Below are 18005 nucleotides of genomic sequence, written 5' to 3'. Positions count from 1 at the left end.
GTGTGACAAATTGGCTTGCTTATTTAGTCATAATATGATTTATATGTTACGAAGTATATTGTTATGTATCCGTGTTATTGCACAAAATATAGCCTATATGAAATTGTTATTTACATTTGTCATTTTTACGTGGTTATTAAGGAAATACTTTAAAATTAGATAAAATGATAATAATTGTTTTGAGAGTAGGTAAATATTTTGATAAATGAGATGAGAATAATAGTTTTGGGATGTAGTTAGTAAATATTTTGGTAACTTAGAATAGTTACACTGGAAGTTGGTAAATATGAGGGAAATTTACTATGAAAAATATAAGAATGAACTATATGCTATATCTTCATGGGTTTGATGTAAATGGCCTAATGTTGCAACATAATTTGTTGTGTGATTAGCTTCCCTATATATGCCCTGGAATTTTTTTTGGTGAATTGACGATGAAATTTTCTAATGAATGATAATGAAATTATAATTTACACAATTTAACTCAAAATATGAGTGCACTAAAAACACCATCCAGCAGCATGTATAGCTAGAGAATCATTGTACGCCTCAATAAGCTTTAGTTTGGACTTTGGAATTTACTTTGTCTCAACTTTCTGCGCATATCAAACTTGTACTTAAAGTAATTAAACTTAATTTATAATGTAATTGAATATACTAGCTTAGGTAGTGAATGAGCATCACCTGTCACAAATTTTAGGAAGTGAGTAAAACTATTTTGTTGAATGTGCATCATCACCAATTACAATTCTAGGAATTGAAGTGAGTAATAATTAATTGTGTTGAATATGAAGTTGAAAATTCCATGAGAAATTTACTTGTTTAGAGGATTAGGTAAATAAGTTTTCTCATCTTGTGGGAAGTAAATCTTAGTTAAAAATTCTTGTTAAATTAAGGACCACTCAACCAAAAACTTAAGCTGATGGTTTTTGAAACCCATGATCAGTTTATATACTCTATCAATTTTGCTTTCTATGCTCATGACTTCACGAGGACATGAAATCAATCAAACAAATTCCCGACCTTTTAATTTCTCTAGAAAATCAAGAAGATTAGTTATGGATTTAAAGAAAACAACCACTAGCCCATTAGGTTTCAATTATGATTTCAGGTGATTCAATCAATGCAAATCGAATGGCCGATTATACGCTTCTAGGTTAACTTGCTGAATCAAAGTTACAAGCTTTTGGGTTAATCTTACAATCATATATACAAGAAGTATAAAATTGAGAATTTGTGACAGGTGATGCTGCACACATCTATTAGTATAGGGAGGATGAAACCCTCTTTAAAATGTCTGGGTTAAGTTGCATGCTTCTAAAGCAGCTTTATTGACAAATTCGCAATTCATTCTAGTAGTTGCCACTTTGTTTTTCATTTCACTTCTTTTTGATGTGTATGTGAGTGGGTTTTTGCCTTTGTTCTCCTCTGTCATTTCATGTACCAATTTTTTTGAGGATAATGGCCAAATGTTTTGGGAGATGGGACTCAACAATGTGGCAATAACCACCACCTCAATTCCTATATTCCTTTCAACTTTTTTTTTTTTTTTTTTTTTTTCCTTCTGACTTTTGGTTTAATTATGTACGGAGTATAAAAAAAAAAAGCTTTGATTTCTGATTTATTGTAAAATTTCACTTTAGTGACATGTGGTTCAAATATTCTATTTTGTCAACTTGACATTAGTATGTTGATCACATTAGTGATCTACGTATTGAGTATGATTTACCTTCATTGACCCTTTTATTTGTTTTGTATCAATAATATTTGTAATCATTTTTTAAATTACTCTGTAGATGTTTGATATATACGGATATGTTACTTTTTCGTATTATATTGAGAGATAGATTGAAATGGAGAATCAAGAATGCATAATGAAAGATGATTTTTTTTTTTTTTTTTTTTTTTTTTGGAAGGGGAATGAAAGATGATCTTTATTCTTTGGGAAAGAGTGGAAAAAGAAATATTCCCACGTTGGTCTAATATGAATAAATGAAACAATATGTTTCATAACTCTTTTACCTGAAATATTGGCTTTGATAAAGCAAAGTATTTTTTTTTGAATTTTTTCTAGTGGACCATAATACATTTTTTTTTCCTTAAGCATGCGGTGTTAATACACACTAAGGATTACACTTTTGCTGATTTATCACTAATTGGGGGTTAAGCCTACTAAATGGGTCAACCAGGAGTTTGACCCATCAATCAATCTTTTTAGTTGGGCAATCAATCTCATGTCCTATGAATTGAAGCCATTATTTGGAGTAAGTTTCTTCTAAAAGTGCCGAAAGTATCCAATTGATGCATGCCAATATGCCACTTGTTGTCTTACTATTGAACAAATCAAAAGTGTAAGCACCATTTTAAATATTCTCATTCCATTTGCGGATATACAAGTCTTTTTTTTTTTTTTTTTTTTTTTTTGCGACAACAATACAAGTCATTTTACTGCACCTTAGTTCAATAATGTTAAATCTAAGCTATAACTGTACGTGATGCATGCTTTATATTTCAAAAAAACATGTTATTAACTCATACTACATACATATGATATTTGCATTGAAAACCTTCAAAAGTCAAAACGATTTATGTATTATAGGTAGATCATATCAATTTTTGGCTAATACTTCTTATATATAATAGCTAGAAAAGTACGTATAATGAACCAACAATTTATTTAAAATGACCAATCACCACATTTAACTAGTCTTATCAAGTAGTAGTTATTACTTTAATAGAAAGGAGTACAAGGTTATCCTTGAACAGAAGTAAATACACATACACAAATAGGAGTACACCAGATAATAAAAAAAAAAATTTTGAAAACAAGCTGAGAATGATTGCAAAAAAATATAAGCAACAAGTGATGCTCGCATGAGTTTTGAATTTGAGGTTCAAATCTCACCTCTTTCGATCAATTTAAGATGCCTCTCTTCAATTCAACCATTTGACGGGGTTATGTTAGTACGTTCATTTGTAATACAAGTATGAACTAATGCCAAATCATCAAACAATTTTGAATAATTATACATATACAAATAAATCCTTTGACACCATGTATATCCCTTAAATATAGTAATAATCATTATTTTAAACACAAATACTTAGCATAAACTAAGGGTCTGTTCACATTTACTTAATTTCAGCTCCAATCAGTTCAGTTCAGTTCAGAAGTTCAGTTCAATTCCTAATTTCCTTCTCTCATAAAATATTCATTTCAGCTCAATTCAGTTCAATTCAGCTCCAATCAGTTCAGTTCAGCTCATTTCAGTAAATGTGAACAGGCCCTAAAGCAAATCGTCACTAATTCTCCATATTATTCTTTGTATACTACTCCGTATAATAATTTTATTTTTTATTTATAAGATCACGTTTATGTATGTATTCATATCACATTCAAACCCATGTTTGTTTCTATTTCATTGCAACTTCCTAATCATCAAACCTTTTAGTACGTCAACTATTATAAGAAATAATCTACTTTTATAGTTGGTTTTGGTAAATACATGTTCTTTCTATTCATAGCTAGAGCTCTCCCTTTCCCTTCTTTTTGACCATGAAAGTGCCTTTATTATATACAAACTTGATTTCACATGACACATGACCTACTAGTCGAACTCATGTTAGCCAAATATTATAAGACCAAAAATCATGAACCTTAGCTTTGAAAATATATACATGTGAATAAGTGGGGCATTACAACTTCCACACATAAACAACTTATTAACCAAAAAAACTAGAGGACCAAAAATCATCCCAAGCCATGTTATTGGAAAGCCTAATCTCTCTTCTTTATGTCTTGCTAATTTCCTTTCCCTCGAATATCAATTGCCTCATCTTATCCCATCATCATCATCATAAACACCACCCACCAACTTCTTTGTTCATCTTTGGGGACTCTATTTTAGATGTTGGCAACAACAATTATATCAATACCACTACTCTTGACCAAGCTAATTTTTGGCCTTATGGAGTCAATTTCTTCCACTACCCCACGGGGCGTTTCTCTGATGGCCGTGTCATTTCCGACTTTATTGGTAATATATATTTTTCTGATAATTTTGTAAATTTCATGCAAAGCATACTAGCTATGCTAGTTTAGTTGGTAAAGTATTCAAAAAGCTAGTGTGCATAAACACAGGTTCAAAAAGTCGTCAATATAAACATCCATTATCATTTTTAGTTTTTACATTTGCATGTATGGAAGCATGGAATATAATCCAACAATAAAATTGAACGGACCTTGACTTACCAACACCTTCGATTTTCCTCAGCGGAGCGTGCTAACCTTCCATTGATTCAACCGTACCTTCAACCGGGCAAACGACGATTTTACTATGGAGTTAACTTTGCATCTGCCGGAGGTGGTGCTCTTGTTGAAACTTTCAAAGGCTCGGTATGTATCGTAGGGTGCAAGGCTTTCTTAATCATCTTCAACTTTTTTCTTTATTATTATTAATAATGATATAATGTAATCTTTACAATATAATTAAGTATTGTAAGCATATCTTCCGCACATTTGACTTGAATAATTTATGATAATGTATGTTTCTATTATTATTTGTTTAATGTGAATTATTTTGGCAGGTTATTGACCTCCATATGCAGTTAAAAAACTACAAGAAAGTGGAAAGATGGTTTAAAAACAAATTAGGAGATAAAAAAGCAAAGAGGAGGTTAAAAAAGGCTGTGTATTTGTTTGGTATTGGCACAAATGATTATATTAGCCTTTTCTTGACAAACTCATCAACTCGATTTACTTACACCAAATCTCAATATGTTACTATGGTCATCAGCAACATAACTTCCGTGGTCAATGTAAGTTTTCTTTTTATAAATATTATTTTTTTTAATCATTCATGAATTTACCTAATAACAAAAATTTTCAACACAAGATTATTATACATGTACGAATGATGCATTTGTTTGTAACTTATATTGAAGCTCACCTAATCTATTGGAATATTCTTCTAAAGTCATATGATTTGACATAGACCAATGACATGTTTAAGGTGGCTGGTTTAAGATTCAATCATAAAATCAATATAAAATCTCGAGTCTTACCATTAGACCAAGACCTTCAGAGTGATACATAATAATTGAGAGTATCTTTTGTGTTACCCTATATTTGAGTATTGTTATACTGTATGTCTAGACGGGGGGTTTGTTTGACTTTATCAAAGATTTAGATAATGTGGAATAATTGAAGCACAAATTAAGATGAAGTTGTAAAATCGAAAGTAGTGGTGCCCATGCATGTAAAAAGTTCTCAAGATCTCCAACAGCTGGGACTAGCTAAAACACATACAAAATATATATAGCAGTGAGCAATATAATATGGACCATTCCAAAAGTCTGAAAGAGAGGCATTCAAGGCTGCTGCTTTGCGGCCCATCTATTAATGGCTATGACAATGAGAGATGCACTAAAGTTTTACCTCATTTTTGGACCACCTTTTTTATTTTTAACTTTGACATTACTTCATATGAAGGTAATACAAGTATATTATATGCAAAGGCCCCTACCTTTGTTTACTTGTTAGACTTACACAAATACACTGTTATTTTACCATCACACGTGATTTATACCTAAATCATTTGGCTATTCCATCGAGTGTATAATATTGACCAAATTACCTAGCAATAGCTAAAATAAGGTGACTATAAAAACATGTATCCATTTTGTATTACTACTCTTAATTATTTTGTACATAGTAGCTATCAAGTTATTAGCTTTATTGAATATAGGAGTGACAAATAGGTCATTCGATCAACATGTGATTGGAGTCATGTACGAAGCATATATTTAGGTGATTAGCATATGTGCTCGAATAATCTGGGACCGAAATGCATTGGAGCAAATAATATTTAAACCTTTTATATGATAAATGAACTAAAAGGCTACCTTTTCAATTCAAAAAAAAATTGTCTCACTTGCCATTACACGTTCAATGTTTAGACATTAAGGCCCGGCTTCATTAGTAAGACTACATACGCAAATAAGATATAACTTAATTATGCTTCGAAAATACTAAAAACTTAATTATTACGTATGTATTTAAGGCTATAATAATATTGTTTCAAAGACGGTATCAATCCTTGTATGAATCCTTATTGATCTATCGTGTTAGTTGTTTTTAATTTAGATTAAAATTCTTGATTATGCAGGATATATACAAGATAGGTGGGAGAAAGTTTGGGTTTCTAAATTTGGCACCAGTGGGCTGTTTACCCGCCCTTAGAATCTTAAATTCAGAAGGAGATAGCGGCTGTCACAAAGAAGTTTCAAGTTACATAAGGCTACATAACAAAGCTATTTTACAAGGCTTAAAAGAGCTACAAAAGAAGTTACCAGGGTTCAAATATGCTCTTTTTGATTATTACACTAGTACCTTGCAAAGAGTCAACCACCCTTCCAAATACGGTATCTCTCTAGCCTCTTCCTTGCCCTTTATATATGCACAATGAAAACCTATCGGCGATTACAAAGTTTAAAATTAACACTGTGAGGAATACATTGTCAAAACAATCGGTGATTGAAAATTTTAAAAGTGTGAAATTGGCTTCAACAGCATCAACTATACCTCGGATACATAATAGATCACCACCTATGAGTAGTAGATAAAATACCAACTTTTACAATGGGTGCAACCAGTGCCATAAATTGACAGCCTTACGGATAAGGCATACTTGTTGTTAAGGCCAATTTCACCAAATTTTAAATGAATCACCTAGCCTGATTTTTTCGTATGTACTTCATTTTTCTCGTTAAGTTATTTTGATGGAGTAAATGGTTCTTAATTAGGGTACAAGGATGGGAAGACAGCATGTTGTGGGACGGGCAAATTTCGAGGAGTACTAAGCTGTGGAGGAAAAAGACCAGTAAAAGAGTACGAGTTGTGCAATAATGTGGATGACCATATATTTTGGGATTCTTTGCATTACACGGAGAAGGCTAACAAGCAAATTGTAGATGAGATTTGGAGCAACAAAAATTATGTTCTTCATGATTCTCATCATTCTTCATATACCATCAATAATCTCTTCCATTTACCATAATATAATATTATTTATACATTATGATCAATTTACTTTTATAAAGCAAAATTTGCAATTAAGTAACTAGTCTATGCGTTACAAGTTAATTTTATCATGTCTACAACATATTATCGTGCTTCCTTCACAAGAATTATTAGCACCTCAAACTCTAATTAATTAAAATTATAGTCATTTTTGTCTAGAATTTTCCCATTCGAAGTACAAACTCGATGTACAAGGATAATAATTATACAATACTTTGTTTAATTAATTGAGATTGACTTAGATCTTCCACCCTAATACGTTTACGTAATTAGTTGTCATTGACCGAATTATATATAATTATTTGATCACCTCCTTGTCAAGAAGAAAGATTAAGCAAGGGGTTAGATAAGCTTAAAACGAGAATTTTTAAACTTTGATAATATTCAATTAACATTGACTAATACACTCGGTAACATTGTACATAATCAGCTTATATTATAAATCCATTTATTGCTTTGTTAATTTAAGAAGCAATTGAGCATAGACTTGAGCATTTTCAGTACCAATAGACTAGTATATTATATCCTTGAAATCAACTATGAATACAACATTTTGTATTAATTATATACTTAATTAGGACAAATAATGTAATCTATCCATTCTTTTATTAGTTTTTTGTTCTTCCGACTTTTTTTTTCCTCAGTCACCAAGACCGAACTTTGATCATTAACATATTAATCTATAAATTGATCGATATATAACACGTAACAAACATACTAGAAAGCTAAGACAATTTGATCAAACAATGGAAAAGAGAATAAATTTTCAGTTTCTCTCAATATTTATCCTAGCTTCTTTGCTAATTGTCCCAACATTAGCAAAAAGCCCTTTATTCATATTTGGGGACTCGATATTAGATGCTGGAAACAACAATTATATTAACACTTCAACATTCGTTCAAGCCAATATATGGCCTTATGGCATTACTTTCTTCCATTTTCCTACAGGGCGTTTCTCTGATGGTCGTATTATTAGTGATTTTATAGGTATGCCTATTTCAACATCATCTTATTATAATCTGATCATATCACATAATACGTACTGTGTTTATTTTTAACTTAAGTTTATGTGCTTTTTATCGACATATTGTACTTAAGTTTATGTGTTCTCTTAATGCTAGAAATTTCAATTAGTTGTGTTACTTGTATAAATATACTAGTTTGTTGAGCATCTTATATTATATTGTAATCATGATCAGCGGAACATGCCAATCTTCCATTGATACCGCCATTTCTCCAACCGGGCAAGCATCATTTTTACGACGGAGTCAACTTTGCATCAGCCGCAGCTGGTGCACTCCCGGAAACTAACCAAGGCCTAGTATGTCTCTTACAGAGTCCGACCTATTCAGTGATCCTGTAAGTCTACCATTATTTGATTCGAGTTATAATATAATGGGAGTCTATATCAATTTGCAGGTTATTGATTTCCATATGCAGTTGAAAAACTACAAGGAGGTCGCGGAGTTGTTTAGAGACAAATTTGGTGAAGTTGAAGCTAAGAAGAGGTTAACAAGTGCAGTCTACTTGTTTAGCATTGGAGCAAATGACTACCTTTCCTTATTCTTAACCAATTCCTCAATTTTGACTACTTACACCAAATCCGAATACGTTGACATGGTAATTGGTAACATCACTTCTGTTATCAAGGTAAGTTTTCTCTCTTAAGATTGATCACAATATATACTCATTGCTGATCAATCCAATTGTTCGGAATCAACTAAAATTTAGGCAATGGTACCGAACAAACACCAAGATAAAGCTGTATTATTGTACATGTAAGTTTGTAGCATTATAAAGATTTCTGTTGGTTTGGCAGGAAATCTACAATACAGGAGGCAGAAAATTTGCATTCCTCAATGTGCCAAAGATAGGCTGTGTCCCGGTGTCTAGAATATCAAACGCAGATGGAGACTGCAACACAGAGCCTTCAGAGTATGCCATGCTGCATAACAAAGCTCTTTTCCATGTTCTTGAAGAGCTAAAGATGAAGCTATCAGGGTTCAAATATTCACTGTATGACTTCTTTACTTATGCACAACAAAGAATTGACTACCCTTCAAAATACGGTATGTTCATCCTCCCAACTTTCAGATAATTTGCACACCCATATTACAAACCCGAAACAAAACCTATAATACTGCAGGCCATGTTCTTTTCATGCAATTATAATGAGCTGACTTTCTGCTTATAAAATGTGAAAATACGGCCTTGCAGATTCACTAGTGTTTTATTATGATGAGCAGGGTTCAAGGAGGTGAAGACGGCTTGTTGTGGAACAGGCAAGTTTAGAGGGATATGGAGCTGTGGTGGAGCAAGGCTAGTTAAAGAGTTTGAATTGTGCGAAAATGTAAATGATTATGTTTTCTGGGATTCAACCCATTTCACTGAGAAAGTATACGAGCAATTAGCTGATGAGATGTGGAATCTACATTCATATGGATCACACAGCATCAAGGAACTCTTCTACTTACCCTAAAATCAGATAGAATGAAAGAAAGCAATGCGTAAAACAGTCAAAATTGTAAACTACGTGTATTTTGAGCTTAATTGGTGTGAAGTTTGTAATAAACGCTTGTTGCTTTTGTTCAGCATAATTGATGTTATACAGCAAAGATTTCGTACATAATCACATATTTTGAGCTTGGTTTGATGTTTTTATTAAACGCTTGTTGCTTTTGTTCAGAATAATCAATGTTACCCAACAAAGATTTCGTGTATGATCGCATTATACAAAGACCAGAACAAGTAAGATACTAAGATTAGATTACAATTGTTCAATGCAAAGAGATATGATCACGTATTGGAAATCAAACAGTCTAATACACAAAAGTCATAATATTGTGTATCTTGCAACCAAAAGAAAAAACCAAAAAAAAAAATAAAACGAAATACTTCGTAGTAATTATTAACCATATATTCTCAATGGGCACAAAATGGATTTAAAATGACATTAAAAAAACATGAGTTCCCAAGTTAAGTGGGTATTAAAACAGTAGTTTCATAGTAAGAAGTATTAGATTCTCATAAAAGAACGACTAATAAATGGAAGTCTGATTGATGTTGATGAAAAATGCCCATCAGAGATGCAATTTACAATAAATTTTGCTTTGATTTAGCGAAACGACATGCCAACAGCATAATTCTAAGCTACGAAAATCAGGTTGAACAAAGTGTAGAAAATCTAAAAGCATAAAAAAAAGATGTTGAGAATTGGACATGCCCTAAAACTACATATCCCAACAGGTTTATATGGATCACATGTCACACTTCTTTCCTACAAATACTGATGTTTAGAAGCAAGGAAACTATAGATTTGGAAGCTTTTAACCTACAATACAATCCTCAGCTATCCAATAACAGAAAAGCATCCACTCCCACGAAAATATTTACAAAAGAAAAAACCTACTGTAAGTATTGCGCCAGTTTTTCACCACGGCCCTGTTTGTGTTCTCCTGAGCTTTTTCCGAGAACCAGTTTGTGCATTGTTCATCATCTCCATCACCTGTTTCACAGCAACAATATCATAATCAGCTTAACTCATCTTGTTAACGACTCAACACTACTTAAATGCATACCCTATAGCTCAAGATAAAGAACACTAAGACTCGCAGGAACCAAATAACTAGTAGATAAAACAAACAGTGTACCTGATTTTTCTGCTGTTCCATAATTTCCGCCTGCAGTCAGAAGAGCAATCAAGTTAGCCGCATAGATCATGGTTCAAAGCAAGAATTAAGTTTCAGCCAAAAGTTTTATAAACGCACCTGTTTCTTCCGTAACTCTAGATTCTCCTCTTTCAATTTCTCAACTTCCTGCTCCAGCTCCATTGTATAGGCCTAAAGAAGAAATCAGACAGCAGTGTAAATGAGACATGTACAGAAAAAGGCAAAGACATGAAACAATGACAAACTACTACAAGTAGATTTTATAGTCTTCAGTGTCTATGGCATCTCATACTTGCATTATTGAAGAACAAAATATGATTAGCTGTAGAGAAATGAGGGGAAAGGTGCATGCCAGATATCACAACGGCGACAACAATCTGTTATTACATTTCAATTGCACTTTTTTAAAAAAACAAAAACCATTTCAAGTATGTTTAATTATAAGGAAGAGTATCATTAAAGGAAAATAGGCTAACTACTGTATATTACAACAGCACCAGCAATTAATCATTGCATTTCAAGTATGTTTAAGGTTTCAAATGGACCACAACAAAATGTCCCCCTCCCCCTTTTCATCAGTGGAAACAAAAATTAAAAATTAGGACAAGATGTTCTGTCTATATCAGAGGACGCTTTACTCATAAGGTCTCAACTATTTTACACAAGATAGAAACTACACATGAAATACCTTACTTTCAAGTCCCAATATACTTCCAGCTATTAAAAAACTCGAGATAGGAAAGTGATACTAACTGATCTCTGAAATCAACAAATTAAGTTGCCACATTAATACATAGTATAAAGGACCATGCATAGCATCTGTGACAGCATCAAGCTAGCATTCATGTCCATGTCATTCAGAACTAATTTACTGGCATTTCAACGTAACATTAACTTCCCCTGTCTACTCTTACCTCTATCTGATCTATTGTTTTCCCCTGTTTACTCTTACCTCTATCTGATCTATTGTTCTCTATATTTTTGTCTGTTATTTTACTTTCACAATTCAATTATATTTCTATTTCCCTCCAGGCTCTATTCTCCTTCGGGAGGAAGAAGCTTTATAATGTCTTAGGTAAGTAATACAAATCATGTGATTACATAGAGGTTCACCAACATGAACTATAATCCAGCATTTGTGTTTTGATTCAGAAAAGCATTCATCGCACTTTGTCAGGTGCCAAGACTGACGCTGACCATACTTGAAGTTATTACAGACTTTCATGACAGAGCAATAAGACCAAGGTGTGCAAAGACTATGCAAATAAATTATCACTAGTACCACATTAGTACCATGGTCATTTCTCATATGTTTCAACCAAAAGAGCCAAATAATAATATATGAACATCTCAATTCAAACTCCATTCATCATCAATATCTGATAGCAGTATACAACTTTGGACTATGTGATAAATGCAACATGCTTGCAAATTACAGCCAATTAGCCATATTATGCATGTCCTGCAATGATAAAATACAACATACACCACAAAAAACAAAAAGATAAACAACCAAGCAAACAAAACATATAGTCAACCCTCCACCCACAAAATAGAACCATAAAATTGACAATAGAACAAGAAGAAAAGGAATATATGCAAAACCTGTTTCCGTGCTCGGGACCTTGCAGCAGATTCTCTATTTTTTATCATTCGCCTCTGCCTCCTTTCAACGACTTTATCAACTGCATGGATTCCTTTTCTCCCCCTAAGACCACCACCATTAAACATGTACGGAACTGGTGAAACAGAAGATGAATCTCCATTACTCCTTCCAAGCCCATCAGATGACAAAGCTGCAGGAGATCCGGCAGGAACACCAATTGCTCCACCTCCTCCCAACCCAACCATACCCATCCCTGCACCACCCTGTTGAGCAGCACCACTGACCAAGTTGTTGTTCATCCCTGGATCAGCTAATCCTACAATACCACCCCTCAATCCTGTATTACCTAGCTGAGCATTACTGGGTAGAGTCATCGCAGATGCATATGAAACAGCAGGCTGTTTCGGAAATAGTGGCTGTTGCTGCTGCAGGTGCTGCTGCTGTTGTTGTTGCTGTGACTGCTGGGACAGCTGCACTGGTGTTGGTTGTTGTTGTGATGTCCGTACTCCATTAACATTCAATGGCAAGTTAGCTGATTGCAAGGACATCTGATGATTATTGTCCGCTAAACGATTACCCATCAGTTCAACACCCCGGCCAGGTTGTTGAAAATTAATCCCAAAACCAGTATTAGTATTATTATTATTACTATTGTTATTATTAGACCTTGAGAAATCCGCAAACATTCCAGCAGCAGCAACAGCAGCAGCGTTAGCATTATTAGGTTTCGTGAGCACTTCTGTACCTTCCCTTACAACCCCAGCTCTCACCAAGAACTCCTCCAAAGTGATCTCCCCTAGTGTCTGCTGTCTCTGATTCTGTGCTACATTAGATCCACCTCCCCCATCCTTAGTTCCATTAAACTCTTTCGCGATATCCTTCCAAACCTCATCAACCGTCTTCTGACTAAGCGTCCTAGGTAGTGTCAATGACCCCTGCCTCTGCAAATACCCACCTGAATTCCCCCCATCCTGACCACTACTCCCTACAGCAACAGCAGCAGCTGCAGCAGCCGCGGCTGCTGCCCCTGCTCCTGTTGTCATACATTGTGTTTCCTCAGCACTCCAAATGTTCTTTAACAGTTCATCCATATTCATAGACCCAAAATCCTTCCCCATCCCTCCTAATGTGTTCTGAAATTCGTCGAATGTCAACGAATAAATCGATAGCTGCCTCGCTAACCCGAAATTCCCTGACCCTAACCCAGACCCTGGTGGTCTACCACTTCCACCAGCACTCCCATCACCTGCTGCTTCATTTCCAAAACTCTTACCAAAGTTCATATTACTATTACTCCCCATTTTTCACCTATTTTCAATATTCCAACTATCAAACTAAAACACCCTAAACAAATTCCACTATTTTCCACAAATCTAACCAACTTTAAACACCAAAATTACCACTATAAAATACCAATAACAACAATAAAAATTGCACAAAATCAAATCCTTACTAGTAAACCCCGCTTCAATTCCGACAATCCTTTCAACCACAACCTGCAAAATGACAACCAATAATCAATGACATTACAAAGAAAAAAAAAAAAAAAAAAACACTAAAAAAAACCCAAAAAAATTCAGGGTTTTTCAACAAAGATCTCATCTTATTCATCACATCATTTCAATCCACCAATCATCAACTCAAATCACTAAACACCCACTGATCAAAACCCAAAAAAAAACCCAAAATTCCAAAATAGCAAATCAATTATCCAAAACTAAAAAAGGGTTGAATAATTAGATGACTAAACTTCCAAAAAAATGAAACAACAAAAAAATTAAAAAAAAAAAAAAAGAATTTTTATTTACCAGTGGGAAAGTTTTTAATTAAGGACAAGTGTCGGCTGTCTAGCAATTCACTCAAAATTTAAGAACAACAAAAAAAAAAAAATTCTCTCTCTAATTTGGTTTGTTTCTCTCTCTACTCTTTAATAAGGGGAAGAGTCTTTGGTCCATTTTTATCCCTTAATTTTTTAATAAAGTGGGCCCCATTTTGAGGGGGGGTACGTGGACCAATAATAGTGTAGTAGGAGAGAATGATGCGACTCTGAAGAGAGTGGAAACCGTTGATGTGATTTCAACCAATCATATTCTGCGACATGGAATAAATCTTAGCCGTCCACGTTGCATTACCTAAAGTCGATGGATCAGGCCTGGCCATTGTCTCACGCTTTCTTTTTTTTTAAAATTAATTTTTTATTTTTTGGATTAAATTTTTAATTAATAAATAATTTTTATGGGTAGTTAGTTGGTGGGGTTATGTGAGCTAAGATGCGCCGAGGGGGGAACAGTTAGAGTAGCACCAGTCCAGCACTACTATTTTGCTTTGCTTTGATCATTTTATTGATTGTTTGTTTTTATTCATACTTTTTCTTCCACTTTCCTCATTGGGTGTGTTTATCAGATCTATTCTACACGGCCGTTTTAGTGTTTTTTTTATTATATATTCCCGTCATCATGATTACTTCTCTTAATCGGCCCTGTAACTCTGCTAATGTTCATGTAATGTGACAACTAAGTTCGGACTATATTAATGTAAGGAGAAAAGGATAAGAGAAATAACCTGTTTGTTTTAAGGGATAGAAATAGGGCTAAGATTGAAATGAATCTTATCCTACCTAAGATATTGAAATGGAGACTATAGTAAGGGAAGATACACAAGGCTAAGAACAATCTTAGGTTTCCATGCATAAAGATCAATTATTATAGTAAAAGGGGATACACAAGGTTAAGAACAATCTTAAGTTTCCATACATAAAGATCTATCAATTACTACAATAATAAGGAAAGATACACAAACAATCTTAAGTTTCCATACACAAAGACCAATTATTACAGTAATAAGGGAAGATACACAAGGCTAAGATCAATCTTAAGTTTCCATACAATCTTTATTTTAGTTCTATCCAATCCTAATCTTTATCTATATCCTATATTTTTTTATCTCATACGTAATGTTTAGATTTATACTTTTGGAGTTTTGACTCATTTTATCAAGTAGGAACGTAATGAGCTTTGCTACAATTCGTTTTAAACAAATTAAAATGAATAATTAATATATTCAATGTTGATACTTAGGTCATCTTAAAGTTAATGGCTACAAACTCTATTCAATTAGTTTTATTTTACTTGTCTTAGCTTAGTTTACGATGTTTTGTTTTTACTTGCTTCCTAGAGTTATGGCTTAGGAGATTTGGGGAAGTGAAAACCCGATTAAATAGAGTTAAGAACGACTAAATACTTAAAAAGGAAGGTCAACAACAAAATTTGTGGATGAAAAACGTAGAAGAATAAAATTATTGCTCAAATTATTATTATAATTATTATTGTATTAGATGAGAAAGGCTTTTTACATTATTAATATTTCCATGATCGAAAGGGTATGACTTATTTGCATAGGGAATGGAGGAGGGAGTGGAACGAAGAGTATGGGTTGTACTAATAATACTATTTTAATTGCATATTCTATTTTTAGTATTGTACTATTTTTGTTATTATTATATCTCGTGTGTGGTGTGGCAATGTGGCATTGAAGGGCGCAAGTTATTTGACTTAAAGTCCAAACTAAACAAACCTAATTAGTTCAAATTTTGTTTGAATTAGTTTGGACTTAATATACATTGAGAAATTTCAACCCAAAGGGGTAATGAACAAGTAGGGTTCATTATTGAGATATTGATATAAAGGGAAAGGAAATCATTTAGAGATGGGGAATATATTTTAGTATAGGCAATATATTGAATTACTTTAGTTTTATGATATTTTAAAATAACTCTAGTTGTCTAAAATCAAAGTTTTTTCTTTGATGGTTGGAGAATTATATACTTCGTATTAAAGTTTCTTAGTTAAGATATGTTCTCTTCTCTTTACTTTTTTTTTTTTTTTGACAACTCTTCTCTTCACTTTAATATATGAGAAACATTTAATTATTATCAAACATTTGAAATTATATACATAAAAAAAAAAATGAAAATTCATATGTTGAATATACACTCATTAAGACGGATCTAATAAGACTCCATTAAATAAATTTATTTATTTATTTTTACATATCTATACTTTACAACAACAATATAGTCTATGTTCAATCATTATATTCCTAAAAAAAAAAAAAAAAAAAAAAAAAAAAAAAAAAAAAAAAAAAAAAGTTCTTTGATTATTGAAGATAGGATCAACTTATTAACTAAAATTTTATAAATAGAACATTTTTATATGAAAGAGAGTATGTACGAAGAGAGGATCAACCTAGTTAAAGGGCGTTTGGTTCGCGGATTATAGGTATGAGGTATGGGTTTAGAATGACCAAAACCCATACTTTATGTTTGGTTGTCAAAAATATGAATTTTAAACCCATACCTCAAACCCATGAGGTATAGAAACCTTGGGGGGGAGGTGGGTTTGGCTCATTCCATTCCCTTAGGTATCAAATACATGAAATTAAGGGGGTGATATTCTATTCCAGAATTGAACCAAACACATGATATTAAGTATCAAATTCCAACCCGATACCACCTTAACACTATTCATGTTCTAAACCTATACCATTCTGCGAACCAAATGCCCCATTATAATTTTATGAATAGAATTATTTATTTATTTATTTAATTTTTTTTTATAAATGCAATAGTCAGATTAGGAGTAAGTATAGGTTCATACCTGGTATGGTCCATATCAAGTACGGAGTACTTTTTTTGTTTTTGTTTATATTGTTATTATTGCTAAATATACAGTTATTTTTTATTTTATACTATTATTGTCCCAATGAGATTTTCGAAGAAGAAAGAGGAAAAGAAAAAATCGTATTGTTTTTTAATTATACTGTTATTATTGATTTTTATACTGTTTTCGTACCTTGATATGAACTATACCTGGTAGTGGCCCATCACTATTCGTCAGATTAGCAATCCGTTAGAAACAAGTAATTCTTAGCCGTTATAAAAACAAGATCTGAGTAATATTTAACACAAGTACACAATGGCTTAGATAATTAGATTGGTATTCCGTACCTTAGGATAGTCAACTCAAAGGACCTCTTTATTAGCTAGCTAGTGTAGCATTGTAGCTATTACTAGTGAGCAAAAATTCCGGGTACCCGAAATTGGAACCGGAACCGGCGGGTCCGGAATCGAGATTGGACCCGGTGGTTCCAATTCCGGGTAATAAATTAAGGACCCGGTTATAACCAATTCCAATTCTCAACTTTTTGGACCCGGAACCGGTTGGGTACCCGGTTATCCAATATATCCTAAACTAAATAAATTTTAAATAATAAAAATATGTTAAATGTATCTAATTTGTACAATAAAAAAAGTATTATTAATACCTAACATGAATACAAATAGCTTAATGCATATATAAATATAAGTATTAAACACTAATAATGATACTAACTAAAATAAGAATTATAATTTGTATTATATTTTAACAATTACATACATAAGTGGGTACCCGGAACCGGAACCGGTACCCGGTGGTTCCAATTCCAATTCCTAAAATTTAGGACCCGGTTAAACTAATTCCAATTCCAGTTCCGAATTTTAGGACCCGGTTCCAACCAATTCCAAATCCGGGTCCTAAAATTTTGACCGGGTACCCGGTTTGCTCATACTACGTATAAAAAAGGCCAAGCGATATTAATACAAATCAGCCCA

General features: G+C 33.0%; 3 protein-coding genes across 3 annotated transcripts; 2 read left to right on the top strand and 1 right to left on the bottom strand.

Annotated features, from left to right (window-relative positions):
* The first annotated feature begins 3553 nt into the window (after positions 1 to 3553).
* LOC145618010 (GDSL esterase/lipase 5-like) lies at positions 3554 to 7079 on the top strand. The gene is made up of 5 exons (XM_081672785.1): positions 3554 to 4037; positions 4275 to 4396; positions 4588 to 4818; positions 6168 to 6423; positions 6805 to 7079. The coding sequence occupies exons 1-5, from the start codon at positions 3764 to 3766 to the stop codon at positions 7056 to 7058; spliced, it is 1137 nt and encodes a 378-aa protein (XP_081528911.1). The 5' UTR covers positions 3554 to 3763; the 3' UTR covers positions 7059 to 7079.
* Positions 7080 to 7827: 748 nt separating this feature from the next.
* On the top strand, positions 7828 to 9560 carry LOC145616698 (GDSL esterase/lipase 5-like). Its single transcript, XM_081671448.1, has 5 exons — positions 7828 to 8068; positions 8281 to 8402; positions 8501 to 8731; positions 8901 to 9150; positions 9328 to 9560. The coding sequence occupies exons 1-5, from the start codon at positions 7828 to 7830 to the stop codon at positions 9558 to 9560; spliced, it is 1077 nt and encodes a 358-aa protein (XP_081527574.1).
* Positions 9561 to 10245: 685 nt separating this feature from the next.
* On the bottom strand, positions 10246 to 14296 carry LOC145618442 (ABSCISIC ACID-INSENSITIVE 5-like protein 5). Its single transcript, XM_081673211.1, has 5 exons — positions 14164 to 14296; positions 12355 to 13851; positions 10849 to 10920; positions 10732 to 10761; positions 10246 to 10586 (listed from the first exon to the last, which is right to left on the bottom strand). The coding sequence occupies exons 2-5, from the start codon at positions 13654 to 13656 to the stop codon at positions 10512 to 10514; spliced, it is 1479 nt and encodes a 492-aa protein (XP_081529337.1). The 5' UTR covers positions 13657 to 13851; positions 14164 to 14296; the 3' UTR covers positions 10246 to 10511.
* Positions 14297 to 18005: the final 3709 nt, after the last annotated feature.

The sequence above is a fragment of the Chenopodium album genome, chromosome 26 (assembly GCF_948465745.1).
Source record: "Chenopodium album chromosome 26, dcCheAlbu1.1, whole genome shotgun sequence".
NCBI classification, from domain to species: domain Eukaryota; kingdom Viridiplantae; phylum Streptophyta; class Magnoliopsida; order Caryophyllales; family Amaranthaceae; genus Chenopodium; species Chenopodium album.
Note: the sequence above shows the minus strand (reverse complement) of the source record. Positions and strands in the feature narration are given on the sequence as shown.